Source organism: Chlamydotis macqueenii, chromosome 3 (assembly GCF_036417535.1).
Source record: "Chlamydotis macqueenii isolate bChlMac1 chromosome 3, bChlMac1.mat, whole genome shotgun sequence".
Taxonomy (NCBI): Eukaryota; Metazoa; Chordata; class Aves; order Otidiformes; family Otididae; genus Chlamydotis; species Chlamydotis macqueenii.
This window is the reverse complement of record NC_141558.1, coordinates 5,854,699-5,871,643: the sequence shown is the minus strand read 5'-3', so window position 1 is coordinate 5,871,643 and position 16,945 is coordinate 5,854,699. Positions and strand designations below refer to the sequence as shown.

Genomic DNA, 16,945 nt, shown 5'->3' with positions numbered 1-16,945 from the left:
TCTTGTTGTTCCATCAAGGACTTGGCATCAAAGGTTTTCTTTACGTGCAGGTGTGAAAGGTGTGTGTACAAATTAAGGAACTATCTCACTAGTTATTCAGTCTGGAGAAGCACATGAAAGAACCCGATTATAACAACCTAAGGGATTCATTTTCACCCTGAACTACGATTCTTGGGCTCCAGAGCTTCTCCTGGAAGTCCAAAAAGGACTTTGCACATCCAAGACCTGCACTGACTTCTGCGGGCCTTTTGAAGGAATCCACGTGTTAGAGAAGTGTGCCCGTACTACAGAGACGTATAGAACAGCTATGTCTGTCTTTTCTATCAGCAAATGTCTAAAAATGTCCAATGTATTCAGTGAGATTAATTTTTCAAATGGGCTGCTCATCCTAACGGATGCAAATGATCTGTTCCAATTTATGCATTTTTTCAGGTCAGATATGGAAATCGCCTTGTCCCCACAAAATGACGTTTGCCAAGGCCCATGCCCTCCCTGCAGCTCCAGATAGCTATGATTTCAGCCATATATTCTGGCCAGCAGTCTAAAGGCTGGGGTTAAACAAGCAGTTTGTTCCTCTCTTACATAAGCACCGAAAGACAATACTACATTTGAGCTCATAAAAATATTTTAATTGGTGATGATTTCCAGACAACTATGTCAAAATTAACTCAGAGTCGATGCCCACTTGCTTAAATTTCATTCATCTGGGTTCAAATTATTTGCTTAAAAGAAGAAACATTTCCTTTTATACACACTTTGGTTTCAACCTCCAAAACCATTGCTAGAAATTAGTCCTAACCACCCAGTCGGCTGCCTCAGAAACCGAGCTCAAATCCATCACTTTAATGACATCAATAACAAATACACAACTTTAAACCCTATTGTGAACAGTGGCATACCGAGGAGCATGTGTAGCTGTCATCTCATTAGTCACTAGAAAAACACCAATGAAACCAAAAGAGCCTAACCATGACAAATTATTCAAGAGTTTAACCTGAGACATTAATGAGTGCTAAATAGCTTGTTTTCACGCTTGCTTAAGGAGATTTGTTTAAAATCCCACCAACCTCCCCTGAATGTCGCTTGGCGAAGCAGTTCATTCTTGTCAAGCTGGTTTTCCCATTCCAGCTAAAAGAGCAGGTTGCAAATGTTTGACTAAGGACGCCTGCATCCCCACCCCTCACGACACACGCACACAGAGGCACCCGCACTGGCTGTAAAGCTTCTTCCCCTCAGCTGCACAGAAGTGGCCGGTTCACTCCCCAGAGTCAGAAAACAAATGGCTGATAAAGCATATGCAGTGCAACCATTCAACAGTCAGTGGTATAAAAGAAATGTGGAAAAAAAATCTATCCATGCAAGAGTTTCACCTTTTCAGACTTTCTATTTTGTCCAGGTTTCATCTCTCTGGGCTGTCCTGGTGTAAAGCTCCTAAGCAGGGACTAGATGAGCCTGGTACTCGCCATTCTCTGAAAGTAGCACCAGGTATTTAACTCAGAGTAAGGGCCAATTTAATGAGATGCTCACTCCTCACAAGCCACCTCTACTTCCTGCAATGCCTTCAAGGAGTTGAAGGAAGCTTCCCATCCTGATGATTGACAAATATGAAATAAAATACAAAAATACGAAGATATTTCAATTTATCAAGGGAAACTGAGGCTCTCCAACTTGTATTGTGATATACCTTGGATGGGAATATGCCTTAAAAACATGACTCTGGTAAAACAAACACCTTGATCTTCATCATCTTCTCATATCTGTGTCATTCCTGGTTGTGCCACTGTACTTCACACAAGGGGAACTGAGGCCGACAGAAAGAGGTACCCAACTTCCACTGACAGCAGTAAGTCTGGACATCCCCTTAGAAACATTTTCAAATGCATGAAACGTCACAGAGACGTCAGAGGCAGATGACAGACCTGAAGGACCCACGTTCAAATGCATCAGCCACTGACCCATCCTCCCACATCCCTGCCTTACTCATTTGGCCACAGAGAGCTGGTTTTCAAAACTTCCTGACATCATAATTAAAGGAAGAAAAAAAAACGGCATAGAGTAGGAGTGTTTTGTTCTCTTTAAAAAGAAACATTTCTTCTAACAGACAGGCCTTATGCTGATGTTCCAGATACGCTAACATTGCTTTTTGCTATATACAGTCTAAATCTTCATTCAAACAAGACACGAGCAGGCTTCCAAAACAGGAGCAGTCTCAAACGCACTCCAAAAACCGGCATTGTGCTCCAACGTAAAGCTATTCTTCAGTCCATATGGGAGATCTCAAGCATTTGCTGAGTCTGGCTTTACTTTTAATGGAATTTATGTTGGAAAAACCATTTGATTTTGACCAGATTGGTTTTTATGCCAAAATTGTTTCTTTTTTAAAAAATTTTGAGCCAAATTTCATTTGACAGTATCCTCTTTGAAGAGCTGACCAAGCAGATGCAATTGTCCCATGTTGCATATGAGCCCTAAAATCTAATCTCTCCCCAAACTCACGTCCTTATAAAAATGTAAAGCCTTCTCATAACTTCACGTTGTTCTGCGTACTGAACGTAAATTAAGTGAGGGGTTTTGGAATTTTTTTAATAACTTGTAAAGTTGGGAAGTTTTCAGCATGGATTCTGGAACCGAAGCTCAGGGCACACTGAACTAATTTTAAAATGTAAATGTAAAAAGATATGACCCATAAGTGACAAATTAAAGCGGAAATGTAAACGGTTTTCAGAGAGTGCTGCCCTCCACCACCGACTGCTTACACAGCGTGGCTACTTTGGGGTCAACATTTTTTGGCAGCACAAGACAATAAAAAAGGCATAAACTCGCCGCTCATGGTAAAGCTACTGTGTCTGACATAATGCTAGCGCAGAGGCCCAGAGAGGTGACTGAACCCTGGCTCCCAGCTGCATCAATCCCCATTTTAATCACCCTCCTGACAACGCTTCTCCTTCAGCTCTCAAGCTGCTTGGCTCCCAAGGATGGGAACACCATGATAGCAAATGAAGCAGGGAAAAGCTTAAACAAAGTTGTAGTAGTGAGAGGAATAAAGCTGCCTTTTGCTCAGCACTGAAACCTGTCTCCAAAAAAAAAAGGTTATTTTCACTTAAAATAAAAAAACCATGTGGCAGACCCGCTCATCCCCAAGCCCCGTTCCAGGGAACGGCAAACAACTTGACAAGGAACGTGCACCCTGGAGCGCCATTTCTTGAGGCAGCTCTGAATCAGAGAGTGTGCGTTTTGCACAGGAGTAGGGAAAGATTTCTAGAGAGGAGCAGATATCAAGTAGAACTTGCAACGCTGCCTGCTTTTCGTCAGCTCCTCATTTACAAACCTCTTAAAACAACTCTCGCCAAGGTTTTAAATGGGCCCAGCATCTTCAGCAGCTCTGAGTCACGTAAAGGAGAAGGTAGCAACAAGTAGGTGTTTTTTCACTGGCTGACATCAGTGTCTAAACGACCACAGACCATGCCTCTGGGTGCACCCATCACCCAAGCATGCCCAGCTTATTTTTGCAGAAGGGCTGATCATTTGCCCTGGATTTTACACAGCTCCGCACCCTCCCCAGGAGGCTCTCGGGAGCCTAAAGTGCCTTTCTCCACATTCACTGATTCCAGCCTGATCTCAGCAATGAGACTGGGTCCAGATTTTGCCCACCCTCAGGTCTGGATGGTGCGTGGACGCAGGTCGTAGCTGCCTGTTACTTCAGCCGAAGGGGACTTAGACAGCAGTGCATAGCCGAGCTATTTAGGGCAGAGTTTGGAGGGGTTTTTTCAGTGTTAATTTCCTGTGGTTGTTGTTCTTAAACAGAAGGAGTTTTGGCCTAAAAATACTCCTTTTCAGAAGCACCGTTACCCACACCGGCTCTCTGAGCACGGCAAGGGGGTGCTGAGGTGCAGGGGCACTCGCAGGGAGGAGGCCCAGCTCCGCACCCCAGGCGTGTTGGAGGAGTCACGGTCTACAGCCCAAACCTCTCTCGGCTCGCGCTCTGTGTGTGTTACAGCCTGCAACGTCTGTGCGGACTGTGCCAATTCAGTTGAAGTGTACACACACCAAATTACCCCTCTGAAGAGGCTAAGGGTGGGGAAGGAGAGTCCTGCCAAACGCTGGTGCCTGGAGGCACGCTGCCTTCTAACCTGCAACGCCTCCAGAGGCCCTGCAGGCTGAGCTGGCCCTTGTTTCATCTTTTACAAAAGTTGTTGCCTTCTCCAACATGTCCCCTGCACACAGGTCAGAGTCACACCGTCTTCTGTGCTGCTGGAGATGGCACGTCACTCATCACTGGTCAGTAACCAGTGTAAGGCCTGGCCCAGTGAAGTTGATGTTGGAGCCGCTGCATCCCATGAGGAGATCCTGCCAACTGCCGAGTTAATTTTCTATGCAGGATTTCCACTGAAGCTAATGGATAATTTTTCAGTGCAAATTAGTACCACGGTAGATTAAATATGTTAGAGGTGGGGCTGGTAGGACTACCTATCATTAAAGTTGCCCAACGTTCCCCATTATAAGACCCTGTTTTCAGTTGCTTGCAGCTTTACTGAACTTTGACTGTTTGCATTCCATTTTTTCTTGCATGAGTAAGGAACACATTTCTTCAATTTCAACCAAAATGGCTCAGACATTCCTGGAAATGAATTACTCAGGGAAAACGTAGCGCCTCAAAAAACATTTTTTGCAATCTTTTCTTGAAGGAGCTTTTTTGCCATTGTATTTTGTAGCAGAGATTTGAAACTTGGCTCAGAGAGTTAGCTCTTTTCTTTTTTTTTTCCAGAATCTCCATGGTAATCCATCCAGATTTGGTAAAATTATAAAACTTTGAAAAATAAAATGTAATAGAATAGAAATTCCTTAGATTTTATCAGCTAAAACTTTGATTACAGCTTGGCAAATGTAGCTGATTACTGGCCTATAGATTTTATGCTCCTGTCACACAAATTTTTTTTTGTGACAATAGTTACAAAAACTGCTTAAAATGCTTAAAATAAAGTGTTCACAGATCATATGCATTGTATATTCCTACTTTTCCCAGTGTCTGGTATGAGACCTCCAGATCTGTTCTTCATAAGCACTGACCATTCAATACTAACTCAGCCTGAGAGCAGCATTTTGAACATATAAAGACTACATATTGTTAGATCTCTAAAAAATAAGAGTAAGTGGGTGTGATCCATCCCAGAGGACATTGCTGTCCTATGGATAAACCAGCACATGTTCTTACAGTGAAAAACTGTTTCATCACTCGCACACGACAGGCATGAATTAAAGCTGCACTGATAACCATAATCTTGGCACGTTCCACTTCTGAGTGCTCAGACATGGACTTTTTCTACTGTAATTTTTGTCTGCAACGTATGCATAAAGTAAGACCTAGAGTTAGAGGTATCTGCCCTTTAATAAAAAAAAAAAATCTATTTCTTTTATGTCAACAAGTTATTATTTCTCTGAGGTGTAAGTATCCCCTTGTTACATACCTTAAATCTACTGTTTATTCTCATTTACACCAAGTCATCAGAGAAAAACAGTTCTCATTTTAATTCTTCTTGTTGCATGGCATGTATATAGCTGGTGAGGTGTTTTCTTTGCATCCCACACAGAAGTAAACACACTTCTCTGAGAGCTTCCTTCATCCTTGAGCTGGGTTTAAAGAACAATCCCTTTTATCTGGATTTTGTGAGCACCAAGTCCTTATTCTTCTCTCTTGCCTGTCTATGATAAAGACTAGCTCTACAAGCCAACTGCTGTCAGGTTTCTCCTTTTGCCGCCCTCTTTCAGGAGTAGCAAATATCAAGAAGAGTGAAACTAGTAACACAGATTGGTAAGTCTGCATACATGCAAAGTGTGAACCCTACCTAAACACCGAGCCAGAGTATCCTTCCTGTGCTGTAATTTTGCTGTCCTAATTCTCAAGGATGCTGATGACTGTGTGTCACACCGCTGGCAATGAATACTGCAGTGCAAGACCTCTTCACGCCACTCACAGGCATACCCTGGGCTCACTCTTCCAAAGCAAAAGATAAAGGCTAATTAAATTGACTGACTTTGCCGTGAAGCTGATGAGGATCGCATATAAAAGCCAGACTGCTGCTGAGCTGTAAGGGCCACAGCTGTTGGGAGCGGAACATTAACAAGCACATCAGCATGGGGAAAGACATTTTAAACCAGGATGGACATTTCTGCACTGAATGCCTGAGAGTTTCAACCAAACAGGCACGGAAGAGGAAAACATAAAAGATCACACACTGGCTATTTATGTCTAAAGAGGAGGGGTTCACCAACATCCTAAATTGTGACAAACTTCAGAGAGCAGCCCTTCAATGTGGCTTTTGAAAAAACAAGCACTGAATCCCCCTTTTAAAAGGCTTAAAGAACGATAGAAAGGAATATAAAGAAGCATTTCAAAGCCATGTGCTGCTGCAGTTGTTGGTAAGCCACACAGCTTCTTTAAAGCCAACACAGGTATCTGCACAGCACCGAGAGCCAGCCCTGTGGTCCACGCTGCTCCACGTTCCTTCTGCAGTCAGTGTTCACCACCACTCACCCCCAGAGTTCTGCACACTGACACTAGTAGATACTTACGGTGGGACAAACCAGCTTCTAACACATATATACACCTCTCTCTTGACCACAATGGGCCAGAGGTGACTTGCTGAGATACTGTATCTAGCTTTTAGGCAAGTTAAGGAGAGTCAATCCCCTCCGTGTCTCTGAAAAATGTACCCATATGTCCCTTTACAAAAAAGGACTTTCATTTTGACTGCTTAGCTGATGAACTGAAACACTAAATAGTTTACATTCACAGCTCTATCGCTGAGCCCTCTTTTGTAGTCAACACTTCTGTCTACAAAGGTGGTGACTTTATTATAGCATGGGTTTGAAGACATCAAGAAAGACCAAAAGTGGGAGTGGACCCATAGCCCTGATCACCAAACCCAAAGAGTGTCCACTGTGAAAGCAAAAAGTATGTTCCACAAAACTAGAGCTCATTGTGATAAGAGACCCAAGGAATGAAAAATTAAATTATTCTTATCCCTAGAACTACATTAGTGCCCGCAAGTGCCTACTCCAAGAAGATGCTGTACCAATGTGAAACTGTTGTATGTAATTGTCTACCTGATTCACGATGTGTGAAGTGATATTGTGGAATACAGTGAGCTAGAAACCCCATTTCTAGCAAAATAAACTATAAATGCAACTGCTGAACTTGTCCACTTCTTCCACAGCACACTTCTGTGGTGCTTGTGGAGGTGATGATTTTCCTGTTGGGCCCTAAGAGCAATGAAACAAAACACCATCAAGTGCCTCTGACTGCACGTGATATTTAAGACCGTGTCTGCTACTGTGGGAATGCAAGAATGAGAAAGTGTATGAAGATTTAAGGAAGCAGACAGCTAATTGGCATTACTCACATGGATTACAGACAGGCAGGAAGCAGATTCTACGCTCGTAAGCACGCTGATTAATACTTGTTTGGCATCCTGAATTTAAATAAGCGGGGCTACTAAAGAAGCAGGGTATTATAAAGTGGGAGTAAAGTTCACAAAAGGCACGTACGAGAGCTTGAAGACTAGTGGAAGCAAAGAACATTTATGCTGGCAATAACCAGGTAAAAGGGTTTGCCTTCCCACGCTGTGGGCAAGATTACATCTCAGAACCAGGGAGAATGGGCAGCATGGTAAGTTTGGCTAAGGAAGGAACAACTAATATGTTCTGATGTGGAGCAGGAACATTGGAAACATGGAGTATTTCCCAGTATTAGAAAAATCTTTAAATGCCTTCCCCAATATTCACCTATAGGTAACACCTATAAAGTGTATTTTCACCTTTATATTGCTTCTTATGCAGCTGCCCCATTTTAGTTAGTGTGAGAATCTTACTGAATACATGCCTACAGCTAAATAACCTGAGTTTTCATCTCAGCAGTTCACACAAGCCAAGCTGCGTAGGACCTGAGAAATACTTTACCAAAATCCTGCAAGAGGTGATAACGATGCCTTCGTAGACAGCATCATTTTTTAAGATATGTCCGCATTGCGCTCATTGTGGCAATCAGATAGACACTTCCAAGTCAGCTTTAAACAATTCAGAAACGTTGTCAGAAAGGTAGCGTGGACTGTTCACAGTTCAACAGAAGACAAAGAATCCCCTCAAGAAGCTGGGCAAACAGTTGGTCAGCCCATGCTGAGCTCCGTTACCTGTGACTGTTCTGCTATCACTACCTGCTTTAAAGCTAACTCAGGCAGTCTGAATTTCACAGCAGTCATCAGGTGCACCTTAGGACTATGATGTCTCATAATCTCATCTGATTTCAGCCATCTCAAAACCAAGGTGCCTAGTCTAGCCTCCATGTATAATCAATGGAAAGGGATGGATAGCTGCAAAGGGCAGCTCACTGCACCCTTACATAGGCACTAAGATAGGTGGGATGAGTCACTCTCTGCAAGTGCCTGCGTCTCTTCATTCACTTCAGAGGAAATATACCGTATATGTCTAATTTTTGGAGAGCTGAAAGCCACCCTCAGTCGACAACGAGCCGCTATTGTGCTGAGTAAGCTGGTCTACTGTAGATGAGATATGCAACTGGGGATCCGAGCAGACACACGCATTCAGAAACCCAGTTGTTCATAAGAGTAAGGTTTCCGGTGTCCCAAACATACTGCAGCATGAGATCATTACTAAGTTTCTTCCCCTGAAGTTTCAATTAAGTATGATATTCTTCCTCATTTCCTCTTCTGCATTCTTTGTCTGGTTAAACCAGCATCTGTGTTTCACGTCTGGGATGACCATGTTTCAGTGGAGAATGAAGTTTATATGGAGAATAAAAATAAATTTTATAAAAACCTTATAAAGAAATTTGTGATTGCCAGCAAGGGGAAACTACCCAAGTACTTTACTTACACTACTCTGACCAAGCATCTCCCAAACATATTTTCCCTGCTCCATACTTCCCAATCCACTTTGGAAAGTGGAGGGAGAAGTATAAGAAGTGCTACACTGAAGTGTGAGAAAAAAAAGCTGATACTAGTAGCAACAAGCCAAGCGCATTTCAAAAGATGTGTAAGATTTAAGTTCTCTTGGGAGAAAAGTATGGAACAAAACAGTCTGGAAAAAGCTACTCTGATGTCTTCTTATACCATCTTACTCCACAGTACCCACATGGAGTAGAGTCACAGGCTTATAAAAATGGCTTTTCTTTTTCCTTTCCTCATAGCTGTGCTGTACGGAGACACAGAATGAACTCGCTTCCACTGTTGACTTCATTTCTTTAGTTATGACCCCTTTCCCATCGGTATTTTCTATTGAGGCTGTAGCTATTCAGGGCAAAACTCTCTTATCATTTGACCAGGCAGCACAACTATGCAGGGAGGCCATGATTTTATTTGTGGCTTGGAGACACATTTTGAATACAAACAGCAGTACCTGCAATATCAAAAAAAACCACTATCATGGCTATCTTCCATGCCAAATGTACTAGGAATAGACTGTTTGGAAGCAGTGTTCCCTCTACAATGGGATGGAAACAATCACAAACACAAACTGAGACTGAATTACTATTGGTGAGGCCATCTTAGCGAATGGTTTTATGCTCAGACTTGCCCATTTGTTATACCTAATCTTCTTAAAGCCTTTTCCCTCTCACCATAGCAGTGGATACATGGTCACTCTGTCACCTCCTTGGCCAGCAATGTCCTCCTATGGAGAGAGCCAGCCGGTGTCACGTAGATCACCAAGATTTCAGAGCTGCAGCATATGAATTCAAGCCATGAGTGAACTAAGTAGGTTTCGCTTTCATCTTACCCTACGCACTACTACACAGCAGATAAAAGTTATGATCACTGGAAAATAAATTATTTTTACTCTCATAATCTGTTCTTCAGCAGGTGATGAATTTTGATGCAGCAGCCCCTCTCTAGCTGTAATGGAAAAGGTAAGAACTGACTGAGAACCCCTGAGAGCCTGCTGGCCACCTTGCTCCAGAGTCACGCATCATGGTCGAGGTGACTGTAAAAAACCCTGCTCTGTGGGCTACACACTCATTTCAAACGTAAACCTAAACCACTGGCACATATAATGTCTGCCATCTTTGACAAGGAACACTTGAATCATCCCACCAGTTTCTTTACAGCCTCTGGGAACCCTCAGGAGCTCCAGTCCCCAACTAGCACGGTTCTGTGAAATTACACATTTGCAAGAAACAAACCAGCAGCAAATGATAGTGAGTGAAACTCTGATGTCTTGTATTTTACACTGCAAAGAGGATCTGATGTTGTTGTACCACTGAAATCAGAATCACTACAGCTCCTTACTGGGGACCTGAGCTCAGGAGGTCAGGTCCCAGTCTGTAAGTGGACTGCGGTCATGCTCAATGCCAACGACAGTCACAGAAAAGAACCTCAACCCATAGTGTAGCCACGCCGAACATTTATTTGACTGTATAATCATATTTTGCCTCATTTCTTACAAAGGGACATTATAACGCAAACATTAAGCTTTACAAAGTCATTTCAAGCAACTTGCAAACCGCCAGACCGCCCACTCTGCCTTCCTCGGCTCCCACTTACGCTGGGAGAAACCCGGAGTAACCCGGCCGATCTCAGGAGAGATTTGGCACTCCCAAAAGACACCAGCACAAGTCACAGATTTTCTAACTTCAGTTTGGATGAAAAGCCAGGACTCATTCATGGTTATCTCAGGGCATTTAACAGTGACTTTAATTAAAAACCTCCTCACTGTGCCGAAACACACACCGTTGCAAACTTCCGTGTTCAGTGCTTGCGACGCATCACTTGAAAAAACTGTGATGCTACATTTACAGTCTGAGGTAGATGCACAAAGTAGGACCTGCCTGTAAAATTTCCTCTTCTTCTGCAAACTCTCTCTCTCTCTGCGCTGCCCCAATTTACCACAGCGTAAAAAAACCCACAGCCAAATCAATATATTCTTGGGAAGGAAGGGGGGCTGGTAGAGTGGTTTTTGAAGGCAAGCCAGAGAATATTCTAAACGGGGGACACACAGCGTGTTTTAACTGCTGTGGTAATTCTGCATAAAGAGATGTTAAGGATCTAGCTCCTTGCTGTAGCATGCCATGTGTCCCTGAATAAAATTACTGCCATGCAGGCTGTTAGCAGAGGAATGCGTAAACAGACAATGTATCCTTGCATCAGTTCCACAAAATGTTGCACAACACAAATGCCTCTCGATGTGTCATTTCCTGCTTGGCCACCAGCCCAGCTCCTGACAGGCAGTCAACAAAAAAAAAAAAAAAAAAGGAAAAAAAAAAAAGAAAAAAAATACTGAAAGATTTAAAGCTGTTCTACTCCAAAGCACATTCCACTAGCCCTAGACTTATCCCTCCACCCTCCGTCTTTGAAAGAAAATAGGGAGAACTTCCTAAAAACTGTTATGGTTTTAAGTCGAGGAATCTCAAAAATCTCAATCACTTATCTGGGTTTTATAAGCCGGGTTGGCCAAACAGTTAATACAACAGCCGAGCAGAACCTCACACTGGCTTCTGCAGCGTGCGCAGACAGCGAGGCGATGTTTGCTCATACCTCTCGTCACGTGTGCACCTTGCAAGCTGCGGCGGCAGAGAAATATTCGGGAGCTGAATGAAGCACGGCAGTTTTCTCCAATCGAAGTGCTTCAATTCAAAGCCGAGAACCACTTTTCCATTCAAGTGGATAAAGAAAATAGTGGTGGGTGACTTTGGAGACTACTTTTAATTAGAGACGAAGTCTCTACTTATCTCTGGAAGTTAGGCAAAATATAAAAATATATAGACTTCTCTTCCTTCCTTCCTCATGATTTCCCTCCTGACTGGGTTTCTACCAAAAGTGGCCAGAATGGAGGACAATTCTTCCATTCCACAGGTACTACTATGGGAGTGCAAATCATTAATTCTGTGTTTGCAATGCGGTATGACAAAGGCATCAAAGAGGGGCTTAAGTAAACATTTGAGGGTTTTTTTCTGTTTGTTTGGTTTTTTTTTTTCTTTTAATTCCTTATATCTTGCTATCCGTCTGTCAGTTATGACCTCACAACAACTTATTTCTCTGGAAAACTTCTTTCAGTCCTCCCAGCTGGAACGCAGCTCTGCTGGCTAAGATGTGCATATGGCAGAGGTTTTATACTGGATATGAGGAGAGAAAAATATCTGCAGGATTTCCCAATGATTCCCAAAGATCTTATACAACCCTGTCTCTAGACTCCATCACTTGGAGTGCAATGTGCTGTCTCAATCCAGCACAACGACTGTGCAACACAGTAGATGTCCCTGGATGGTAATCTAGATAGACTGAAACAGATAATTAAAAATAAATAAATCTTTTCCAAGGAAAAATCATCAGAAGACCTCTTTTTGTATAGAAAGGGCAGGTTTTCTCAACAGAGCAACCTGACATCACTGTCTCTATTAAAATATTTTAAAATAATAAAGGCAAGGCAGCAAGCTTCTACAAGCATATGTTTAATACGACTAAATGGTACTTACATTTAAGAACCCGACTTTCTGAAGTGCTGAGCATCCAAAACACCAACTGGAGTCACTGCGTGCCATGTCTGTTCAGCACTCTTAAAGTCAGGCTCTAAATGATTGTGATATCTGTCCCGGTATTGCTGCTGCTCCTGCTGCTGCTGGAAAGCACGCAGCACTCACTCACTCAAGTCAACTTGCCAACAGAAGGTCAGCGTGCCTTGCCTATAAACAAGCCTTACAAATTCACCATCTAAAGCATGATGTCATGTCTTAAAATGATAAGCTGGCAACAAAGTGAATGACATTTTGTAAAGATGTGCATAATTTTATGTTTACGCTACTTAGAACGCAGGTTCTAATAAGTCATCAGTTGTGTTCCTTTAAAGGGAAGTTTTATAACAGAGATGAATCACAACTGCAAAAGATCAAAGTTAAAAAACATCAATGATGCCATGGGGTACTTTTTAATCTCGTAATGAATGATGATCATGTGCTCTTATGAAGTTGGTCCAACTGCCAACGCCAGATGTGTATATTAAGAAGAAAGTTGTTTGTGATGTGACAGCTCTGGTTGAGCTGCCAGAGAGAGGAAAACTAGGATAACATGCTCGAGATGTCAAAGTGAAATACAGATCCTGGCAGAGAGGGGCACTATTTGCCGATACATAATTTGTTAAGAGAAACACATTTGCTATCAGAGTCGCTCATTGACTTGAATTCCTTATTGCCCCCAACCACCTATTTTTCCTTATGCAATGTAAGTGCCAGATAAGCTGCTTTTTCTACCAAACAGTAATAAATCTACATGAGTGCAGGGGCTCACAATAACTCCATCTAGGCTGTAAGAACTAAGTTATTGAGCACTCCTAGGTTCAGCTATTCAATGAGAACAGCAGACAGGTATCACAGACAGAGGCCTTTGAGGTCTAAAATAAAAAATTCCAGCAAAACTTGAAAATCTGACTAAGTTATATGAACACAGCCTCACTTTTAATCCACTGATCACCAAAATGATTAGCCCCAATGCAAGCAGGTTCCCTTTCTGTGCTTCACAGGGTAGTCCACACTATTCTCCACATCATTTCCAAACCCCTCTGCTCTTCCACAGCAGTTGTGTCCTCTGTTGGGAGATTCTGTCTTTTGCAGATGCTTCAACACATGGAAGCAGCTTCCAAATGGGAATGGTTAAATGATATATGACTTATTCCCTGGTTTTTACTCCATGAATGCAGTTTGCCCAGTATCTCCAAGTAGCTACATGAAGCAACAACTGCAGGTGAAGATTAAAAATAGGAACTGATTCAGCTCGGGAGAGAAGACAGAACAAAAATCCCTTTGCTGCGACAGACAGACACCTCAGCTGTGAACAGGTAGCAACACAAGTATCTACAGAGCGAAATTTATCCATAGCTACTTGTTTTTTCTTCTCTGTTATTCAAGGTGAATCTCTACAGCCTGGACAGTTCTTACAGAAGGCATTTCACTTCCCGTCAGTGTAAGAGGAGGTGACACTGCATCGTGTATTAGCACGAGAAGTACTTAACCGCGTGAATTCTGTCTACATCTTTCTACTTCTTCTGTCTTTGTGGTATTTTAAACATAACTCCATGAAAGCTCCTTAAAGGTCTCATTTGTATGTGCAGATCAAAGGCAAAATAATTATTTGAGATGCTTCCATTATAGGGATTTTTTTTTAATGTGGTTATTCATCAAATAATTCTTAATCTCTAAATGTAATTGAAATACAGCTATACCTGGTTAATCCAATCAATTTTAAAAGAGCCGTTCTAGTCAGATTAAGCAAAAACTCCACAACTGTCTTATCAGTGATACGCATATGACGTGAGACTGGTTACCAGCTAAACGTGCTAGACAGAGAGACAGCCGTATAAATCACGATGGATTAATCAGACTTCACTGGGTCTAAAAGTAAGTGTTCCCCATAAAACTGCTAGAACGTGACAAAACGCAATTGTCATAAAAATATAGCCAGCGATCATTGCAAATAGATTCTCAGTAAGTTAGGAAGGTGCATTGCTATGAGGTAAATATGCCGGACTATGTTTAAATAAAATGCGTGTTCTGTGCGCAAATAAGAAACAAAGACCACGCTGTTGATATTCTGCTTTTTTATCTCTCTTTGGCCCTCAGGGGTCTGTGATGAGTCCATAGCTAAAAACCAATTTCAGGTATGATGAGATTAACCAGGTGCATTAATTATCTGATGGCAAAAGAACTTAAGGGCAAACAAAAAGGCACTATACTATACGCTTTCTCTCTGCGCTAGAACTGATCCTGAAAGATCAGTCTCCTGTTTTGTTCTAAAGGTCTTTAGTTGGAAGCTTACAGGAGTTTAGGGAATTCAATATATTGCAGGATTGTATCTATTATGCCTAAATCAGATTATATATAAATATAGTGGGTTTAGTTCTCATTTACACTGGCAGATAATCTATCAAGACCTTGATGTGAATGAGAATCAGGTTCGTGATTGCCCAAATTCAGCCAAGCACTTAAGTGTGTGTTTAGTGCGAGTATGTGTGTGGTCCAATAGACGCCAAATTAAGCATGCGCTTACATATTTTGCTGAGGAAGAACCAATGTTTGACAAATATATATATTTCATTTATGGGTCTCTGTTAAACAAAATTAAGCGGACGTAAGTGCAAAAATAAGAATATAATACTCACTTCTTGGCTCCCTTGGCCCATCCACTGTAACCTTTATAGCTCTGTGGTATGTAGCGACTTGGGGGGGATTTGTCAGGACAGTTATTGTCAAAGTAAAGCTCTTCCCTACAAAGGGAAAAAAACAACAAGGAATGAGTGATTACAACATGAAAACAGTCACATGCATGTTCGGCGAAGATTCAGAGACGTTTAAAATTATTCCCTGTCGTTACCACAATCGTGAAAATTAAAAACATAACTGACCATAGGAGTTTTCCTCCCCTTCAGTTTTACTCTATGTCAAGAATATGTCCATGTGTTGACAATCTAAATGTTCCTTGTTTAATAATGGGTCATCATACAATGACAGAACAAAAGTGATTCACTGCTGAGGACAAGCCAAATTCTTTGCTGTATTGAAAGTGGTGTAAATCCAAAGCAAGTCAGATAATTTAAAAATTTACTCCAGTTTTGCAGCTGTGTGACAGAGAGCAGAATGTGGCCACATGTTATTTACTTAACTCAGTTTTATCATTTCATTTGTTTGACTTGACTACAATAAGATGAGGAAAGAACACATTTTCCTCCTGGGAGTCATTTTAACGGGGAATCAGTGTCTCCTGTCCTTCATATGCGAGGGGTAGTATGATGATATCATTATTACTGGAATAGGATTTTTTCCCTACATATATTCCATCTATGAAATATTAAGAAACTCCCCAACTTTCCCATGAGGGTGAGAAACTGCTGTGTACACGTATGTTGCTATCGTAAGTCTGCTTTTTTTTTTTTTTTAATTTTTCAAAGTTTGAATTCGCACAGAGATTGCACAAGATCAGCCGGAGCCTTTCGCTGAATGAAAACGTTATAAAGAAATAAATAAAAGGAGCTGCCTGCGTCTGAGCGCGCATTCTCACAAGGCACTGGCCCCTGTTCGGGAGACTCACTGACAGTTGTAATCTGTTAGATATGCAACGGTTAGTCATGTCAGATAGTCAAAACTGAAAACTGTTTCAAGACAGGAAAAGGTGGGCGTACAACAGTGACTCAATAAAACAGTCAGCAATCTTCAGCCTTCATGCTCGTTTAAGCTGCTACTTTACCAGACACTTAAAAAATTCTTTTTTTCCTCCCCCTCCCTGTGTGTATATGTGCATTTTCGTTGCTCAAGCTTTTCCTCTTGCTGAACTCTGAAGGCATTCAATCAAGACACAAATCTTAAATGATATGTAACAGCGCAAACTTAATGCAGTTTTTTTGAGCCTAATACAGAACAGCTTATATATAAGGCGTAATACAGAACAGAGCTTTGGCTGTCAAACCTAGTAATTGGTCTTTCTTTCTGGTCCAAGTCGTATATCCCCCAAACCTGCCTGAGACACGCATCATTTATTATCAGGACTGCAACTTCAAACTGTCTTGGCTGTATTTTTCACCAACTAGAATGTGACATGGATTTTTTTTTTTTAAGGAAATATAACTGTCAGTTAGAGTAAAACGATTTTCCAGGTGTAGCTGCGCGCCAGCTGTGCCCACCTCTGCAAGAGATGCAGGTTAGAGGGATGGTCAGGACCCTGGCAAAGGTGCAAAAATCTCAGGAGGCTGAGTTCTGTCCCAGTGGTGATGCACGGCTGAAGGTGGCTTTCCCCAGTTTCATTGGGAAATTGATTATTTCTCAGACTTTTCCAGACAGATCACCACAGGAGGAGCCAGGTGTATGTAGGATGTCCAGTCTCTGTCCAGTTCTGCCCATCTGCCATCCCCAGAGGTAAACTGTGCATCCTGCCAGCGTATAGTGCGCATAGGCAGC

General features: G+C 42.0%; 1 protein-coding gene across 5 annotated transcripts in view; it reads right to left on the bottom strand.

Moving 5' to 3' along the window:
* Positions 1-16,945, bottom strand: part of RUNX2 (RUNX family transcription factor 2) — a 224,149-nt gene that overhangs the window by 133,212 nt on the left and 73,992 nt on the right. For all 5 annotated transcript variants that reach the window (XM_086743493.1, XM_086743494.1, XM_086743496.1 and 2 more), the window contains one exon: positions 15,157-15,261. In XM_086743493.1, coding sequence (XP_086599619.1) covers positions 15,157-15,261 — 105 coding nt within the window. The remainder of the gene's footprint in view (positions 1-15,156; positions 15,262-16,945) is intronic.